The 19,732-nt window shown below is 43.6% G+C and overlaps 1 protein-coding gene across 1 annotated transcript in view; it reads right to left on the bottom strand.

The window, feature by feature from the left end:
* Positions 1 to 19,732, bottom strand: part of COL24A1 (collagen type XXIV alpha 1 chain) — a 223,565-nt gene that overhangs the window by 63,857 nt on the left and 139,976 nt on the right. Inside the window, exons 26-32 of the mRNA XM_084852036.1 lie at positions 18,399 to 18,452; positions 17,499 to 17,552; positions 15,371 to 15,424; positions 5,616 to 5,669; positions 5,221 to 5,265; positions 5,061 to 5,105; positions 738 to 791 (exon numbers count right to left, since the gene is read on the bottom strand). Of these exons, the coding sequence (XP_084708162.1) occupies positions 738 to 791; positions 5,061 to 5,105; positions 5,221 to 5,265; positions 5,616 to 5,669; positions 15,371 to 15,424; positions 17,499 to 17,552; positions 18,399 to 18,452 (360 nt within the window). The remainder of the gene's footprint in view (positions 1 to 737; positions 792 to 5,060; positions 5,106 to 5,220; positions 5,266 to 5,615; positions 5,670 to 15,370; positions 15,425 to 17,498; positions 17,553 to 18,398; positions 18,453 to 19,732) is intronic.

Below are 19,732 nucleotides of genomic sequence, written 5' to 3'. Positions count from 1 at the left end.
GTACTATTTAGTATGGCGTGATCCATTATAGAGCTCAATACAGATTAACAAGCCTACACATGTCTACTCAGAAGTAAGTCATATTGAATTCAACGGAACTTACTCCCAGATAAATGTATGTAGAGCGGCAGTTTCATCGAGCAATCCCACAATGGGAAGAAGGGAGGCTCTGAGGTGGACAAACTGCCTTTTTCTATGCTCTGCCAGGCTCACGCTGGTGGGGTGGGTGCAGGAATGGGTTTTTACCTCCTTCCCTGTCAGTTTCCTTATCATGGTTCCTTTCCCTCCCCTGCCCACACTGGTTCCAAGGGGCGGAAAGTTGACTACACCAGCTCCAGGGGTAGTGTATTTTTGCCACTGGTTTGTGTGGATGTCAGTGGAATGGGTGGACTTTGGATCAGCAAGCTCCAAGCCTTTTCCCAATCTGCCCCTGGCATGCCCTCCTTTTGCCCTCTCCAAGTTTGGAGCACCAGCGTCAGAGAGGCGAGGGCTGCATACATGGAATGCAGAAGCACTTGCAATGGGGAAGCTTGCGAGGGTGGACCAATCTCTCTGAGTGGGAGATCTGCTCTATCCTATGGGGTAGGGGTGTCCTCCAAAGGACAGCAGGATGGCAGCCTTAGTATAGCTGCTTCTAACATGTATGCTTAATTACAGTGTAACATACCAAATCTGTTATCCAAGGAATTCAATACGGCATTTAAAAGTGTTATCAAAGAATATAGAAATCAACTTACTGGCTCGCCCATAGGACCTCTGTCTCCTGTGTTTCCAGGAGGACCAGGCAAACCCTGAAAATACAAAACCAACACAGAAAAAAGCTGTTCCAATTTCCATATAAAAGGCATTTCATTTCTTGGCCTGCAAATCCAAAACATTTGCTCATTGTTCAGTAACATTTAAGGGTTTTTTGCACCTCATGAATATGCTCCTACTAAGTGAGTTTGTGTGATTAATTGGTTAGGTGATTTGCCAGTTAAAAACGTCTCTTAACTTGGTAAGCAGTTTCCTTAATATTCTTTGAGTTTGCAAAAAAAAAAGAGTACATCCACAGTCCTATACCCACTTAGCTGGGAGTAAGTCCCACTGAACTCAGTGGGGCTTATGTATAGAAATGCACTGTCAATGTACCAAAGCAATGGCAAATGACTGCTGTTTTCTGGCTGGTCTTAATCTAGGATCAGATAGGTGTGAAAAACGGAAGCGTTGTCAAATTTTGCTCAGCTTCATATACTATTTCTGTTGTCTTTCTGTGTTAGGGATATATAGGGATAAAAAATATAGTCTTGAAACAAACCTTGAAAAAGTTAAATTTATTTGTTTTTATGATTGTTTTAACTAAGTTTTTATTTTAATCTTGGTTCTTATTATTGTTAGCTCCCTTGAAAGCCATTTTGTTGGTGGGAAGGCAGGGTATACATGAAATAAATAGATGATGATTGATAACAACAACAACTAAATAAATGTAGCCTGCTTTTCAATTTCAAGCTGTGGCAACAGAAAATGTGCTTTGAAAAATGTTCTGGTACAATTTGCACATACCAACAAGACACAGATCCTGTATGCAAATTGGACATTTTCAGAGATCTGGAGGTGTTACTGTAGAGCTGTTATTTCCTGTGGTGTATACACTGACTGGGTTTGCATGATCGTGGGGGTAAAAGAAGCCATCGTGGCTTCTACCCACCCCCCACCCCAATACGTACCACATGCATGCCTGTTGTTTACATAATTACCTGCACTGCAGTGTGGGTTGAAGTGATGTCTGAACCCGGCACACATAGTGGGTAGCTTCATACACACTGTACAACCCTTGACTTGCAGTAGGGGTTGTATGGTGGGTATGGAGCCACCCCCACCCCACAAGCTATGTGGTGGTTTGCTCCCACTTGGCTCCTCCCACTAGCACAAGTATCTAAACAAACTGGAAATGGTTTGCTTAGCATGTCGCCCAAACCTGGGATCCTGGCTTGTTGCTCCCTTTACAGGCTTCATAAGCCAGGGTTTGCTGTCGGTTTATGAATCCTGGCTTATTTGGAGCAACACACCAGGATCCAGGCTAAACAAACCATTTGGATTGTTTAGCCACTTGTGCTAGCATGAGCAGCCAAGCAGGAGCCAATGGACTACATGCACCAAACATGCAGCTCCTTCATGGCAAGCCAGGATTTCCCAGAATCCTGGCTCACCATTCCATATGAATGCAGCTACTAGCCCAGTATGCATGTCATAAGTGAACATGGCAATGTGCTCATGCACACTGCCTGGTTGCTCCTGCTACAAGTGAGAGGGGCTAAACAAACCATGGACCTTTCATTGTAGTTTGATGAGCATCAACTGTGAACCAAGAACTCTGGCTTGTCTTTTCCTTGGCAAGCCAGAGAGATAATCCAAGAACAGCCGGGTTATTTCTCCAGCTTATTGGAGGAGAGACAAGCCAGAGTTCCTGGTTCACACATAATGCCAACCAAACCACGGGTGGAAGGTTGTTTGTTTAGCAGTTTGAGCAGTTTGTTTAGCTGCTCAGTCTGCTCCAACATGCTGCTGCATTCACTATAACCCTTTTTTTTAATTAGGGAAGTAATTGAGACAAAACCTGCTTGTCCATTAAGCATTCTTGAGCAGTGTTGGGTGTATGCTAGCAAGCTTCATGCCAAAGCTGATGAATCAGAGACATACTCCAGGCACACAACAATAAAATATATGGTTCAGATTTTTATTACAAGCCCTTGGACAGATAGTCAAGACTGTTCGTGGCATCTCAGGAAAGGCAGTCAGAGCAGGACCAGAATTCAGGAAGGGCTATAAGCAGGCAGGTCAACAATGGGAAACTCAGGTTGGTGAGGCTGAAGACCAAGAGTACAGGCATCAGGACTGGATAGGATATGGAATCTAAGCTCAAGCTTTAAGGCAGAAAGGTGACTAGACAAGATACAGGACCAGGGATCACAGGCAGGCAGGAATAACAGGACTGAGATTTAATTGCATAGTATAGGAATGCTATGCAACAGGAATCATTTTCAATGATCATGAATAGGAAGTCATGATCATTGAAAATAAAAGGGCAATTTGCCTTTTGGCTAAACTTGTTTCACGAAGTCTGTTATGCCTATTGTTGCTTGACTTTACATCTTATTCCAAAAAGAAGTTCAAAATCGAAGCAATAATATCCTAAAGCCGGTGGTTTAACACATTGTAAACTCAAACAGTAAACTCAAACACACTGAGTTTAGAAACCAAAACAACGTAGTTTTCATCATATTTACATCTCCTTATGCTGAACATTTCCCCAGTGGGTCTTCTCCATGAATTTTCTACTTTTTAGTAAACAGCACATTCCAAATATTCATCAAATCAATATAATAAAGGTCATGCTTGTGATACTCTGGAAATCAACAGGAAGGGGGCAGCAGATTTCCAAATTAAAAAACAACAACAGAACTTAGACTAACCTAAATTCCATCAGTGTTTAAAAACTTTTCTCTTCCAGCAAACTTTTAACAAGTTGCTATTTGAGTTATCCTTTTAGTTGGCTCATTGAGTTCTTTTTTTATGCTGCTTTTAGCTTAGTAATGTGCTATTAATTTCAAGATTTTAATTATGTGTTTTACTGTTGTTTTTATCTTTGATGTTGTTGGTTGAATTTTGTTAACTGCTTTGAGTGCCTCCACAGGGAGGGGTAAAGCAGTGCAGAAATACTACTGTAAATAAAATAAATAGATTAAATCAGCAGGGTAACATGCCAAGTAGACTGATTACAACATTAATCAATACTACCAAATTAAAGCAGTGCACTGCAAACATGTTTATCTCACTTAAATTCTGCTCTCACCACATTTTTATTTCACCCTTGCTTTGCAAATTCTCTTTATCTTTTCAAAATACTTCTCCAAGAAAAGCTCACATTTCCATGTGTGTCTGTACTGTATTCCCTTAAGGAAAACAATTAGTTTAGGTCTGTAACAGAACAATGTTTCAGCATTCTGTCTCCGACAGTGATATCCACAAGCATGACATGGTGGGATTCCTATCTTTAGGGTACCCACAGACAGTTTAGACCCTATCCATGTGTATTTAGCATTGAGATTAATTTTTGTCCCAATGTCATCACCACTTATATTGTCCCAGTGTCATCACCGCTTACATTGACTCTTGTTTGCCATACTGGCAACCATTTAGTCAGTGAAAAAGCATTTCCCCTATCTGCCACTGCTACCAGCCCCCATTTCATAATGGGTTAAAATCCAATGTCACGCTAGCGCACATCAGCTAACCCGATGGGACTGTCTTCTTCTCTCCTCCCCCTGCCACTCGAAAATCTACTCCAGAAGGTTTCCTAGCCCCCAGACCAGATTTTGAGGGCTGCAGAAGACAGGAGGAATCGCCCCCCTCCCGGTTCTGCTGATGACCCTGCTTCAATTGGATATAGCCTAAAATGTTTTAAATGAAATCTTGGGGAAATCTTAGTTATTTCCACAACTGCTAAAAGATTTTTTTCTGTTTGATTTTGAACAAACTACTTGAATCCTATTTATGTATAACTCCTTGAATGTTTCCCCCACCCCTCCCCCAGTTTTCTTATACACTGCAAAGCAGCTGTGGGTGGGGATTCAGATTAAGCAAAGGACTAGCAGGAGGGGAAGGGGCTGTTTAACTTTTTATTTGCCAGATGCCATTCACTCAAACCCACCCCCTTCAAACCGCTTTTCAGCCCATGAGGCAAAGGATATGGGCTCCCATATCTTTTATCCCTCAGGGAAAAAAAGTTCCTGGGGGTGATTTTGATAGAATAAACAGCTGGCAAAGAAAAGATTAAACAAACGATTCCCCTCCTCCCAGTCCTTATGCAATCTGAAGCCACGCACAACTGCTTTACAATACAAGAAACAGTAGTTCTACCATCAATAGCAGGTACAACATAACAGGTCAGCAGTTATTGATCATCACTGATCAACTGAAGCCCCCAGGTGAAAGATATAAAACAAAGTAAGCACACAGTATTATGTTATGAGCACAGTGACAGTGTAAATAAATATTCTGCATAACCATGAAGAACTTACTGCTGCTCCTGGACCACCTCTTTCTCCAGGGTTACCAGCTTTGCCCTGTTGAAATAAAATGAAGGGAATGCAAGTGTCAAATACAGTTCAAAGAAATGACTGGCTAAAATCGCTGCTGTAAATATTACTGCAGAAGGAACTCTACTTCTCTGGAACGTACAATGAGTCCAGGGATGCCTTTTTTCCCTGTGTCACCACTCTCTCCCTGAAGAAAAGGAAACAATATAGAGCTAATTTAATGTAAATTTACCAGGCAGTTGACAATCCCTTCAATTCTTTTTCTAAATCACAAACCATGCGCCTTTGTCATGCAGTATATTTCTCCATCGTTTATTTATTTTAACATTTGTATACCTCTTCCTAGAAAAGTTCTAAAAGCAGCTAACAAAACATAAACACATCAAACTCCAAAAGCAGTAAGAACAGATTTAAGGGACAACACAGAGCTAAAAAATTAACGTCTTGACAGAAGTGGGTTTTATCTTTCATTCACATCATCATCATCATCATCATCAAATGGCATCATGACAAGTAAGAACAAGCAAACAATATTACCTTAATACCTTGTGTCCCTTGCTCTCCCGGAGGGCCATCCTGGCCTCTTGGTCCCTACAAATTAAAAATAAATTTCCTGGTGTAACTGTGCACATATGTGTGTGTATGTGTTACGGCAGGGGTGGGCAACTGCAGAAAGTCTGCAGGTCGTTTTTGCCCCCTGGGCTCCACTCCCATGGGCTATACCACTCCCATGGGCTATACCACTCCCATGGGCTGTAACCCCCCCATTAATTTTTAAATGATATCCATAGTCTTACGGAACATCAAAAGAGTCAAAACTAGCTTGTTTGCAAGCTAAATTTGGCTGCTATGGGAAGCCAGAAGGTTCAAACTTAGCTTGTAAACAAGATATTTTTGACCCTTTTGATGCTCTGTAGCTGCTAGAAATTGCATTTTGAGGGGAAGAGTCGTCCCCCCCGCCATTTCAGGGGGCAGTGGGGGCCACATGTTGTGTTAGGGAGACAGGTCTCCCTCAGTTGTTGGTATTTACAGCTATGACATCCTTAACATTTCCACAGAAACAAGCCTTTGCTGGGAGCAAATCAATGCAACTGACTTCTGAGTAAACACACATATAATCAGGCTGAAAGTCTGGTATCTGAATTTTCTATATCTGAAAATGAAAGAGCTACATTGGTCAGATGATGTACTTTTGATTTAAAGATGGCTGTCTTTCACTGTTTCTGTTGGGTTGAGAATGTTCACAAGTGATCCATCCAAGAGTTCAATGCAGCTAGTATCCCTTGTGGGGTACAATCTGAATTTAGCACTGTTCTTTCTTGTAGTCCAGAACAGCTGTAGCTGTTCTCATGGAGCACAGCTGTCTCTAGCAGATTAGATGTATTTCCTACGGCCTCATCCTCAGCCATGGCTGTGGAATCAAGACACAATTAAATGAAAAGGCGGGAAAAGCAACTTCTGCCATCTCCTGCTTGGGACCTATCTTCCATCTAAAGCTGTCTACTACCTTTTAGTAGAACCAAGGAGATGGGATATCATCTTCCTAAGAACTACCCTTAAAGATAGCAATCACCTGGTTTCTAGGCATCCTCAATTCATGCTAGAGATTCATGTCCTCCTCAAACCTTTCAAAATGTAGGTTAATACTTGCACAGTGTCATGATATATTTAACAGCTCAGTCTTGAACTTTGCAACTATGTGCTCACCCAAGGAAAGAGGAAATTGCCCTTGGTGATAGGATTGCCAAGTTGGTGGCATCCCAAAGTCTAACACTCACAAAGCCATCAACTCTTGAAAGACAAACCTAGCACCGAGTCCTGTATTAAAGGGGTGGCACCAGCTAAGTGAAGGCAGAGCAGAGGGTGAGTATCTACCACTCTATTATTTGTTCCCTACTTTACAAAGTTCTTGTCAGATGTGATTGGTAATGGAGACTGGGTTTGAACTATTGCATCGGGAGAAGAAGCTATCATGGCTTCTCCCCCTGCCCCCACGTGTCCTACTGCCATTTGGATAATTCCCCACGCTGCAGCGTGGGTTGGTGTGCCGTCCGAACCCAGAGCAGAGGGGGTGGCTTTGTACCCACCTTACAACCCACGACGTGCAGTAAAGGTTGTAGGGTGAGTACTAAGTCACCCCTACTGTGCCACGTGCCAGGTTTGGATGACATGGCAACGCGCTGCATCACGGGGGATTATGCAAATGGCAGTTGTGTGCACAGCATGTGGGGGAGGAGCCATGATGGCTTCTTTTCCCTTCACAATTGTCCGAACAAACTTGAAGACAGAAAAATGTCCTACAATCATAGAATAGTAGGGTTGGAAGGGGCCTACAAGGCCATCAAATCCAAACCCCTGCTCAGTGCAGGAATCCAAGTCAGAGCATCCCTGACAGATGGCTGTCCAGTCTCATCTTGAATGCCTCCAGTGTGGGAGAGCCCACCACCTCCCTAGGTAATTGGTTCCACTGTTGTATTGCTCTAACAGTGACGAAGTTTCTCCTGATGTTCAGCCGGAATCTGGCTTCCTGTAACTTGAGCCCATTTTTCCGTGTCCTGCATTCTGGGATGATCGAGAAGAGATCCTGGCCTTCTTCTCTGTGACAACCTTTCAAGTGCTTGAAGAGCGCTATCATATCTCCTCTCAGTCTTCTCTTCTCAAGGCTAAACATGCCCAGTTCTTGAAGTCTCTTCTCATAGGGCTTTGTTTCCAGTCCCCTGATCATCTTTGTTGCCCTGCTCTGAACCCTCTCCAGTTTGTCTGTATCCTTCTTAAAGTATGGTGCCCATAACTGGGCACAGTACTCCAGATGAGGCCTAACCAGTAATGAGTAGAGGGGAACTAGTACTTCCTGGGATTTGGAAGCTATGCTTCTATGAATGCAGCCCAAAAGAGCATTTGCCTTTTTTGCAGCCACATCTCACTGTTGGCTCATATTCAGCTTGTGATCGACAACAATTCCAAGATCCTTCTTGCTTGTAGTGTTGTTCAGCCAAGTATCCATGTATCTGTGCATTTGGTTTCTTTTTCCTAGGTGCAGAACTTGGCATTTATCCCTATTAAATTTCATTCTGTTTTTTTCTGCCAGCACTCCCGTCTATCAAGATCACTTTGAATTTTGTTTCTGTCTTCCAAGGTATTAGCTATCCCGCCCAATTTTGTGTCATCTGCAAATCTGATCAGCATTCCCTGCACCTCCTCCTCCAAGTCATTAATACAAATGTTGAAGAGCACTGGGCCCAGGACTGAGCCTTGTGGTACCCCACTCGTTACCTCTCCCCAGTTTGAGAAGATCCCATTGATAAGCACTCTTTGAGTCCGATTCTGTAGCCAACTGTGGATCCACTGGATCGTTGTTTTATCTAGCTGACTTTGAGCTAGTTTGCTCATCAGGATATCATGGGGCACTTTGTCGAAAGCTTTGCTGCACTCTCTCTGTCTCTCAGTATTATCTTGAAAAGCTGTGTTTTTAGTCTCTCTGGGTGTTTGTGTCATCAGTTTTCCCTAAACAAAGACAAACCACTAGTATAGCCCCCTTAGGATAACATACCCAGGAAAACTGGTTTATCTTAGGCTCTCTGCTATACAGCAAATGTGTTTGAGAGCTGATCAGGAAGCTCACACTCCAAAGCCTGGCCTCTATGTTCTGAGGGGAATTCTAAGAGGGACTGAGAAAATGTTCTGAGGGATGACTAGTTTGTTGGTCCTTCTGGAAGGAGTCACCTTCTTGACCGAAGCTGTGAGACAAGTTCTGCTTGAAGATAAAAGGCAGGAGAGCAGCTGCTTTGCCACTTCCACCAAGGGACACTTGAGGGACCATTAAAAGCAGAACTCCTAAAACTGGATTTTACAAAGAACTGGACTTTACAATAGTTCCAGGTGGGAAGCATAAAGAAACAACAACACACTCCTCAACCTCAATTATGCCTCCTACAAGGTGACACTTTATTGTCTATGGGAAATTCAGTTTTCTGAAACTGAATGTTTAATATATGTGCATATTTATGTATGTAATATACTTATGCTCTACAAATCCAGCTGCTCAGACAAAGGCTTTCAGACAGTTTGGAGCAGTTCACCCTGCTCTTAACAATAAGAGTGAGGAGCTAGGCCAGATTACCATTATATAAAGGTGATGGAACTTTATTGAATCTTGAGGTCACCTGATTCTGGTGGACCTGAAAGCTGCAGTACAACCTCCAGCCATTTGCAAGGGTGGGGCTGTGGAGCAGTAGTGATCAGGCAAGCAGTTCAGTCTGCCTACAAGTTGCCCTGCTTCCACTTGGAATGGTGCCCACTACCAGAGCCCTCAGCTCAGGGCCCAAGCCTGGGGGGTGGCCAAGGAGAAAGATAAGTTTACTAGGAACCAGAGGTCTGGGGATGGGGCCGCTCAGGCTACATCTTCATTACTATGAGGCAAAAAAGAGAGAGGCTAAATTGTAGATTATGTCTGAGGATAGTAATGGAAACATTTCTCTGTGCCTGTTGTCCAGTTCTTGTGATATTTGCTGTAGCCAGTCAGAGAAAGCAATTCTAGAGCACAACAAGCAACATTCTGAACAGTGAATTATTGTCCCAGGACCTTCTCTAGAACAGAGTGTCTGTGCTTATGCAGTTTAACTAGGAAGGGTAGTTTCACAGACAGAGAGATGTGTGCTTCCCTATGTGACATGCTCTCTCAAGAACGACCAGTCCCAGAGTTCCTTGTGCCTAGGCAGGAGGGAGGGATAGGTGATGGGGACAACAAAGCACCATAACTGATCCCAGGGGAGCCAGAGCTGCTGGTAGGATTTACAGGTCCAAAATATTTATGAGTGTATTGTTCATACACACACCGTATCTGGCTATAAATATAAATCATGAGACTGTATGTATAGGACGGAAGTGTGGGGTGTCTGGGAGGTGGCCCATATTGCAAGTCTGTACTGGAGCCCCCAAATGATGTTTGGGTCTTTGCCTCAGGTTGAGATATCTTACATACCAATATCTTACACAATGTTCAGAGGACTAAGCAGCCATGCAAGTCTACAGCAGAAAACTTACTGAAGAGTCTTGCGCCAACTTAAAGACAAACAGATTCACTATAGCATTAGCTACTGTGGATTATAGCCCTCTTCATCAGATCATGTTTGGACTTGCTCTTCTGCATCAAAACCAGTATTACTGACAGATACTGAATAGCCATAAGACAAGATCAAACTGTGCAGAAATTGTACCTTAGCGTTTCCACAGTATTCCCTCAAGTCCTTTTTAATGTCAATAGGATTATATTCTGTCCATAAAAGAGACAACTATGCTGCTGTCCTCCACCTGCCATTTAAAACAACAACAATGTGGCTGGTACTATGCTCTAGCACACGCAACCTGCAAAGAATTTAATATAAACAACAAAATGGCAGGGCTTTGCTGCTCCCCACTTCAAAAAAAATGGCTTGATGAGCATTTCTATACTGCAGCTATATAGCATTAAGTTTTCCAAAGAATAACAACCAGCAACCCAACAGGAGTTAGAAACATTAATGTAACCACATTTTCGACAGCTGTCACCACTGCAATGAACGTATTAGGTGGGAAGAGTAACATTTTCCCAGGTATAAGAGTTTTGTCTACACGAGGCTGTTAATATGCTATATCTGTTTTTTGTTTCACTACAGAATTGAGATCCAAGCACTACTCAAAGAGCATTTCCTTTCCTTCTTTTCTGCTACATAACCTCTAGATGGCATTGTGGTATAGCATAATAGTGCAAATACACAAGTGAAGAAGTGGTTTCTTTCGCTTTTACAATTAAATGCCACATTTTCCCAGAAGTGAAACTGGAGGGTCACGACATCTTCTAGAGAACCCATAAACAACCATGAGTAGGGAATGACAAGCGCATGATAAATGCCTTGTGTAGAAAAGCCCTCAAACATTATTTATTTGAGTACCAAAAATGGCACTCAAGGCAGCTGTTATACTTTGCATAACAGGAACCCTCCCGCCCACAACATAGTATCACAGAATGATGTGTGTGCTGTGTATACAAATTAGAAACCAATACACATTTATTGTGCAAATATTGGTTGCATGGAAAGACCCAAGAAAAGCTGGATCTGAGCTGGATGAAAAGGAAAGAGAGAAAATGCTGGGCTTCATTGGGCTTGGACTTCCTAAGCTCCCACAAGCCTTATATAAGAGATGGGGCACCTGCAACCCCAAGGCCAGATCCAGCCCATGGCCACTCCTCCTTAGCCTTGTCCCTCCCCCTGGCAATTAGGCTTAGGAAAAAAAGCTTCCCTTGGTGCCAATGGAAAATTTTACCCCCTAAGTCAAATTGCAACATGGGGGGGCGGGAGATTGCAGCTGGGGAGGGAAGGTTTCATCATGGCAGTTAGTCTTAGAGCTTGAGGAAAAAGGCTTACACTGGTGCCAAAAGAATTTTTTTCTAAGCCTCATTGCTGCATGGAGGTGGAGTGACTTTGGGGAGGGAAGGGAGGGCAGAGAGAAGGGGAGGAAGGGAGGCGGGGGGAAAGAGAGAGAAAGGGAGGGGAGAAAATGGGATGGCCCTGGCCACCACTGGCTCTGACCCACCTGCATTTGGCTTTGGAACATGCCCACATCTGGCTCAGGCCCTACCCATGGATGGTATGCAGCGCCAACAGATTACCCCCAAGGGAACATGGTCCTTGACATAAAAAAACTTTCCCTACCCCTGCCTTATATTCACATTAAACAAGAAATTTAGTAAGACATAGTTTTGTGGAGACACCTACAGGGAATATCCTGACAAGTCGATGAAACATCAGCTATCACTACAATCTGGAAATGTTCTATCAAGAATGAGGAGAGCCATTCTGAAGCAGTTCTGCAAAATGCCACTAGGTCCCACAATCCTAGGTATTGTCATAATCATCGTATTTTAATATTTCTTAAAGTGCCTGAAATGGGAAGGCTCCCTAAATGTTTGTTTCTGTAAAATAAACAAGCTGAAATAGAGATCAGGATGTATCTAAAGACTGAGTCCAAATATAATTCCCTTAGTTACAGCAGACCAAAAAATATTCTTCTACATTCCTATAAAAGCAGCATAGTATTTCTATAAATAGCACACTGACTCATTGTTGGCAATACTGAACTGGATCAAACAGAAGCATAATTTCCCACTACGGTGAGTGCACGATAAACATAATACACAATTTGGCTGTGGTCACTTGTGCTGGGCTGCCTATTTTATGATTCCATACAAACAAAACAGATGAATGTGTAACACTGCCAAACTGTAGCTACTGCCTGACTCGCCCTATGGCATCGATTCAGCTTTGTTTCAAAGAAAATAATAGGATATTGCACACTTAGTTATAGCATTTATATACTGCATTAGAGTTTTTAGAGGACTTCACATACATGATCTCTGTAATTGTTACAACAACCCTGTAAGGTAGGTTTATATTTTTATCCCCATATTGCAAATGGGGTCTGAGAGACAGTATGTTGCCTAAGGTCACTTAGGTTGCAATCCTATTTACACTTACCTAGGATTAAGTGCAAATAAGGGCAGTAGGACTGACATAGGCTTGTGTTCTGTTAGTGAGTTTGCAGCTGAGGTGAGATATGAATTGGATCTTTGCTGGTTCACAGTTCACACAAGCATTTAGGATGAATAACCTACAATATATCTGTCAGAACTGGATCGTTCTTTCCCTTCACAATCTACACCATAACAGACAAAGCTTCAGGCTAATAAGACTTTATTTTGCTAGAGGCTAGTCTCTCTACAAATGAAGATTCAAGGAAAACTCTCAGGCTTCCCCCAGTCTCTAAACAACTAATCAACAATCTCTAAGCAGAAGAGATGAACCAGAGAGAGAGAAAGTTGCCGGCAGCGTGGGGTATGAATCTCCTGACCAAGCTAGCTTTGCAGTGATGCCCCTCCGTTATGGTGACTCCCTCCAACGTTGGCTTCCAAGAGTGGCTATCCAGGCGGAGCATCTGAGCCTTGCCCCTAACTTTTCCCGCTTTGCTTTGCGTTGTGCCCTAGCATCTCTCAAGTCACGCCCCTCTTCCTCCTCCTCAGAAAACTGCATTCTCATGGCGGAGGGAAGGGGCAGGGACTCTGGGTCATCTGTTGGTCAAGGTCTTGGGAGGGTTCTCTTCCAGTGTTTTGGCTCACTAGGGAGTGTCCCTCCCCCGGCTGGCTCACTAGGGAGGGTCCCTCCCCTGGCCTCCGATCTATCTGCTGCTCCAACTCTGATTCATAATTGGAGCTGTCAGACATCTCAAGGCACTTAGACTCATCCCTGACAACATCTTCATCACTCCTTCTAACAGCAATCTCTGGTGGTGAGTGCTGACAAGAATGTAAATGAAATGGAACCACTAAAAACAAGAGGCAAGTATCAGCATGCTTGGGAGAACCCCAAGGTTTTCTTAAGTATAAACTCTTATATTTTGTAATTTGAGCCTATAGAGAGAAGCAGGTGGGGAGAGAAAATAAGTGTTTAGAGGATTGGCCTTCATTATTTTCAAGCACGAGCCATTTTGGCTCCAGGCACTGCTGCCAAGGCCACATGGGGGCTTTTCCAGGGATATGGGGGTGGGGGGGCTCTCTTCTTGGACAAGCGGTGACACTGTGCACTGGGATGCAGCTGGAAGCCTTTTCAGGCCTCTCCTCTCCATCCTTCTCCCTATCATCCAAGCAAGGCCTCATCAGTCAATCACCAAGTCACCAGCCGGGCAAATTCTGACAAGCTCACTTTGTCCTTAGATTGGAATGGATCTTTTTCTCACCACTGACAGAGTGCTGTGCTCTACTCAGTGCTGCAAAAGTTCCCAGGCAAGGTCCACATTGCTCTCTCCCTTGTCCACACATTCAATTCCACCTCCAGTGACTGTGCCCGCTGCAGCTAGCCAATCATGTTGCTTTTTGCTATTGGGCTTCTTCCCCACCACAGCTAATTGGCTGACTACTCCTGTATTCTCTCCCCACCCTGCTACAGCCACTTTTAAACCTGACGAGCGGCAGTTCTCATGGCTCCCCAACCCCAAAGCCTCCTCTGGTAGTCGGCCCACCACTAAAGCAAACAACAAGGCAAAGCTAGAGAGCCCCTGCTGAGAGTGATCAGCTAATGCAAAAGAAAGAGAATGTGTAAGTAAATGAGAGAAACGGAGAGAGAGAGACAGAGAGAGGTGGAGAGCTGCACTTGAGGTGACTGGGAACTGCCAGTGGCCCTCAGGCCTTGCAGGGAAGAACACTGATCTAAAGGAACAAGAAGTCAGGCAGGCAGATCATGTGAGTCTATCAGTTAAGTCTGTGGTTGAGAGCAGTTGAAACACAGACTGTTATGGTGCCTGTTGAGGAGGAGGAGGTGGCAGCGGCGGCGGCAGTGGTGGCGGTGGAAAATGGAGGGCAAGAGGAAAGAAGGAACTGGCTTGCTCAAATCCCTGACAGCTTATAATAAGTATCCTGGATTGGTGTTGGGAGAAGGCATGTTACAAGGTTAAAAAACTCCCCCTGCCCTGCACTATAAAGGGATGTTTCAGAAGGACAGGAAAGGGGAAAGGTCACCCTCCAGAATTATGTGTCCCTATAAACTGCTCAGATTTGTGGTTCACAGTCCTCTTACACTATATAACACAGCTGAGGAAGGGCTTGGGTGGGGAGAATAAAGATTACTTTATCCTTTCCCCACTCCTGAAATTCCGCACGCGCCCATAGAGGCCTGAACAGCCCTTCAAGTTTCCTGTTCCAGGCTGTCTGGAGCCCTGAATAGGTGTTTTTCCAACACTTCTTCCATCTTTTTCTTACCCCTGCCCCCACAAATCTGTTAAGGAGAGAAAGACAGAATAACTGCACAATGCCTTTTGATTGGTAGCACTAGGAAGCACCCCTGGAGTCTAAGGTTCAGAATGGAAGTAAATAGTGGCTGAAGCAAATAGCGGCTGGACTAATTCCTAGAATAACACTCCACTGCCCCACACCCCACAAACAAGCCAAAAAGTATAAAACACAGAGGAAATATAGAAGTTGTTTCTACATGAGTCAGCAATATTCATTTTATAAGTTACTTACTGGGTGTATGCCGTATGTGCAGGTTTGCACTCAGTGGCGTGATCACCTTTCACAGCACAAAATGCATGTTTGTAGGGATGGGAGAGGCTGTATGCAGACCTGCCTTTCTTTGTCCCAAGAGGTGATCAAGTGATCATCTCTTCCGTGGATACACATGCGAGATCTTTGCACAGCAGCAAGCATTAGAATCTATAGAAGTCTCACAAACGTATCGTAGATACAATAAAATAATGCTACTCACCCTTTGACCTTTAGAGCCCTGTAGCCCAGGGGGTCCTCTTCCTCCTGATGGACCCTAAGAATTAAATACGATTTTAAACTTTAATACTTCTAGAAGAGCACAGGCTGATGACAAAAAAGAAATTAAACAATCGTTCCCCTCTGCCTATTTCAAGTTGTTCTATCAATTAGATTTACATTTTTTTCTAGACAGGAAGTGATAACATGATGTAAACATATTAATATGTTATTTACATCAGTTCTCCAAATAGCACTGCAAGCAGAGGGATCTTCAGAAGCGTTTTGCTAAAGGAAAATAAATTGGCTACATCGCCTCTAAGGGAACAACCCTATGCATGTTTAGACAGAAAGAAGTCCTACAATTCCCAACATGCCCCAGCCAGCATAAGAACATAAGAAGAGCCCTGCTGGATCAGACCAAGGGTCCATCTAGTCCACCATTCTGTTCACATAGCAGCCGACCAGCTGTCAACCAGGGATCCACAAGCAGGGCATGAGCGCAACAGCACCCTTCCACCCATGTTCCCCAGCAACTGGTGTACACAGGCTCACTGCCTCTGGTACTGGAGGTAGCACACAGCCATCAGGACTAGTGGCCATTGATAGCCTTCTCCTCCAGGAATTTGTCCAACCCCCTTTTATAGCCATCCAAATTGGTGGCCATCACTACAGCCTGTGGTAGCGAATTCCATAGTTTAACTATGCACTGTGTAAAGAAGTCCTTCCTTTTATATGTCCTGAGTCTCCCACAAATCAGCTTCATGGGATCACCCTGAGTTCTAGTATTTTGACAGAGGGAGACAAATGCCTCCCTATCCACATTCTCCACCCCATGCATAATTTTGTAGACCTCTGTCATGTCTCCCCTTACCCTCTTTTTTTCCAAGCTAAACAATCCCAGCTGTTGTAACCTTCTCTCATAGGAGAGATGCTCCAGCCCCTTAATCATTTTAGTTTCCCTTTTCAGCATGCATAGGGTTGCGCCCTAAGTGACTAGTCCAGATGAAGGATCAAACCTCTTATTGTAATCTGCAACTAGAATTACATTTTTTTTCTCAAAAGAGCAGAAGCCTGCTTTTGTTTGTTATGGTTTTACCGTACCATTCTTCCAGAAACGTCAGCGTGGCAAAATGGACTTTCACTTTTCTCCTTACAGCAGCCCTGTTATGAAGGCTCTCTCTAGGTTAGGCTGAGACATGCCTAAAGTCACCCAATGAGTTTCATGTCTTAGCAGGCATTTGAACCCAGGTCTCCCTTGGGCCAGTCCAATATCCTATCCACCTCACCACATTGCTTTTTTAAAGTTGTACATTCCAGCAGCTTACGAACAATTATTAAACTCAGTTGAGCAAGCAAATGAAGAAAACTCCATTTATATGAGAGTCAAATTGTTATTTTAATATCTTAAAATAAGTGGGGGGTGGGGTGTAAAAGCACAATGACATATCAGTCATGCTGCTCACTTGAATGAAAAGTTCAGACTTTTAAATGAGTTAGGGTGCCATCCTGTGTGTATTTTGACAGAAAAAAGACCTATAACTCCAAGCATTCCCAGGACAGCATCGGATTGCACCCTTAGTAACACGTTTCCTAGTTGCTATTAGATCATCATGGCAAAGGACAAAATCTATTGGTTTGGATCCAATGGGGCCCTTCCATTCATGCAAGAAGCTTGGATCCAGGAGAAGCTTCTGCAAACAGTAGAGTGGGGGCAGGGAGTAATTTTCACTGATTTTATGTTTCCCCTGCAGCTCCCCATGCAACCTCCCATACTGTTTCAAAGGGTCTTACAGCCTTCCAGAACAAACTTTCAAGGACACAGCAAATATCACTTCTCCTTCTGCTGAATTGAAGCCCCTTCTGTAAACAGAAGGGCATTGTAGGATTCAAGCCATTGTTCTAGTTCCATTAATTTCAATGAGAGAGTTAAGCATGTGTTTAAATATCTTCTTTTGAACTCACAGAGACTTAAAAGTTCTTAACTTTGGTTGGATTGGACCCTCGGTACATTTTCGTGACCTTTCTGCAAAGATAAGGTATATACTAACAAACCTACACTTAAAATATAACTGAGGAGTGATTTGTAACATGCTGCAGCTAACAGAAATACAAACATATTTTATACTTACAGGCAATCCTTGTGGCCCTATACCCCCAGGGCCACCTGGAGGTCCCAGATATCCCTGAAATGGAAAGAAATATATCATGGTTGGAGGTTGGCTGTTTGATAGCCTGGTTGAACTTCAGTTGCTGAAATGCTCCCACTGCTTGCAACTCATGGGCTGTGAACTGGACCATGTGAACTCTGCTAGCCAGGAACACCCAAGAGACCATTGCTTAGTGGGATTGTCAGTGCTTTCCTTGGGAAAGCAGGGTACTAGAAAGCCTCAAGGCCTTGTTGGAAAGAATTCTTGTCAATTACTTCAGGGCCTGGTCTTCAACCTTCTTTTTGAGGCGGGATGGCAGATTGGTTGACTTTCTCAGTGCTTCAGGCACATCTGGATGACTTTAGACTTTTTATGCACGTGCCTGGCTGATTTCTTGTAGGGTTATGGTTGGCTTTGGCCAATGTTCTATACTTTTTTTTTTTTTTAAGTTAGTATACACACAAAATATCACAGTGAATATGATATGCTGCAATTCTTCTTGAAAACTAGGTCACAGTATTTGCCAGTAGCAGCTGACCCACAGACTACTATTCTCTTTGATATGGCAGCTTCTCATTTTTATTAGATTGAGGCTAGTTCACACAAAAGTCTCTTCACAGGAACATGACTTTACCAAATAAAAATGTGAAATAGTCCTAAAATGCATCCTAAAAAGTGGATTATCTGAGAATACTAAATGTTCTTTCTTGCTTTTTGCAAGAGTTCTTTCCCAAGTGAGCCTTAGCAAAGTCTAAATGAAAAGTAGACATTTTCCAGTATGTTAATTGGTTTTCTCACTATACTGTTTATTAAAGCAAAGCAAACAAGGGACAGAGAAGCCAATGTTTCTTATGTAAATCTGGAATCCCATTAATTACTTACCATGACACCTTTTTCACCAGGAGGGCCCATTGGGCCTGGACTACCCCTCTCTCCCTTAAAGGTAAACAACAAAAATAGAGAAACTTGTGGTATGTTGTTACTGCATTGTTCTTTCTCTGACTTCTGCGAGGAGAGTTGAGCAGAATTGCTGTGGTGGCCTCTAGAATGAGACCTAGAGTGGAAGCATGAATAGTAACTCTTGGATCTATAACATCCCCTATGCATCCATGGAGAGGGAGAACACGACCTGTAGCTATGTCTGTTGTTAGAATGACCTATGCTTAGATATCCTACTGTCTCTTCGGAAGTGTATGGAGAGCGACTGGATAAGGTAGTGGTCAAAAATGGCTTTAATCTATCAGACCTGGTCAGGATGGATACACTCTTCCTTTGAGGAGCATTTGAACTGCTCATGACCCCTGGCCGCCCCTAGAAGGGAGGCAGACTGACAGTCTTTTCCTGCACCATAGAATGATACTTGCAGTGACCTCAGGAGGCTTATGCCTCTTTGCTTGTTGGGAGGACATGTTTAGGCTGTGCGTGACCAGCTGTCTAAGAAATTTTGCTGAGGGAGAGGTATGGATGCTGGAGCCAAGGCACTCCTTCAACTGACACATTCCTGGGTTGGCATCTGTGCAACAATAGCCCAGAACACTGGTTGGGAGAAAGAACCACATGGTGGCTGGTCAGGCAGGAGAAAAATAGCATAATGAGGAGATATCCCTCTTCCCTCCTGGTCTGCCAGCCTGTGTGTACCACAGTGAGACAACCTAGAGGAGGGTCTCTCTCCATTCTGCTCAACCACCTGAAAGGCCAGCTCCTGCTGCTCCTATTTGTGTGACTGGGGGTGTTGGGGGTGGTGTTGGTGGGGGTAGTGCTGGGCTCTCAAGATGACATAAAGCAGGTAATCTGGGGGTCAAGGAGGGAGGCCCCTCCTCTTGTGGATATTAAAACTGGAAACTGCCTTTCTGGCCCCAGAGAAGGGACCTTTCCCATGCTAGTTGTCCTCTTCCACTCCGTGACAAAGCCACATTGCCCTCCTTCTAAAGCCCTGATCCAGCTCTAGTTGTGCCTGAATGCACACTGAAATACACACTTGGATGTGCACTGGAATGTGCATTCAAAGCACATGTCCCATTATGACCATTAGAGACTGCAGACAGACAACATATGGGTTTGAGCTAATAGTACTGCATGGTTAAAAATGAACACACTCTGTTTTCAAAACTGCCACTTCATCTCAAAATAATATTGTCAAAATATTTATAGTTAAGTGGTAACCATGAAATAATTTTTGCATTTGCAAGTATTTTTTAGTCTTGTTTAGCACAATT

This window comes from Heloderma suspectum, chromosome 4 (genome assembly GCF_057233095.1).
Source record: "Heloderma suspectum isolate Gila_16-S chromosome 4, 16-S_ref, whole genome shotgun sequence".
Lineage (NCBI taxonomy): Eukaryota > Metazoa > Chordata > Lepidosauria > Squamata > Helodermatidae > Heloderma > Heloderma suspectum.
This window is presented reverse-complemented; position numbering and strand designations above follow the sequence as displayed.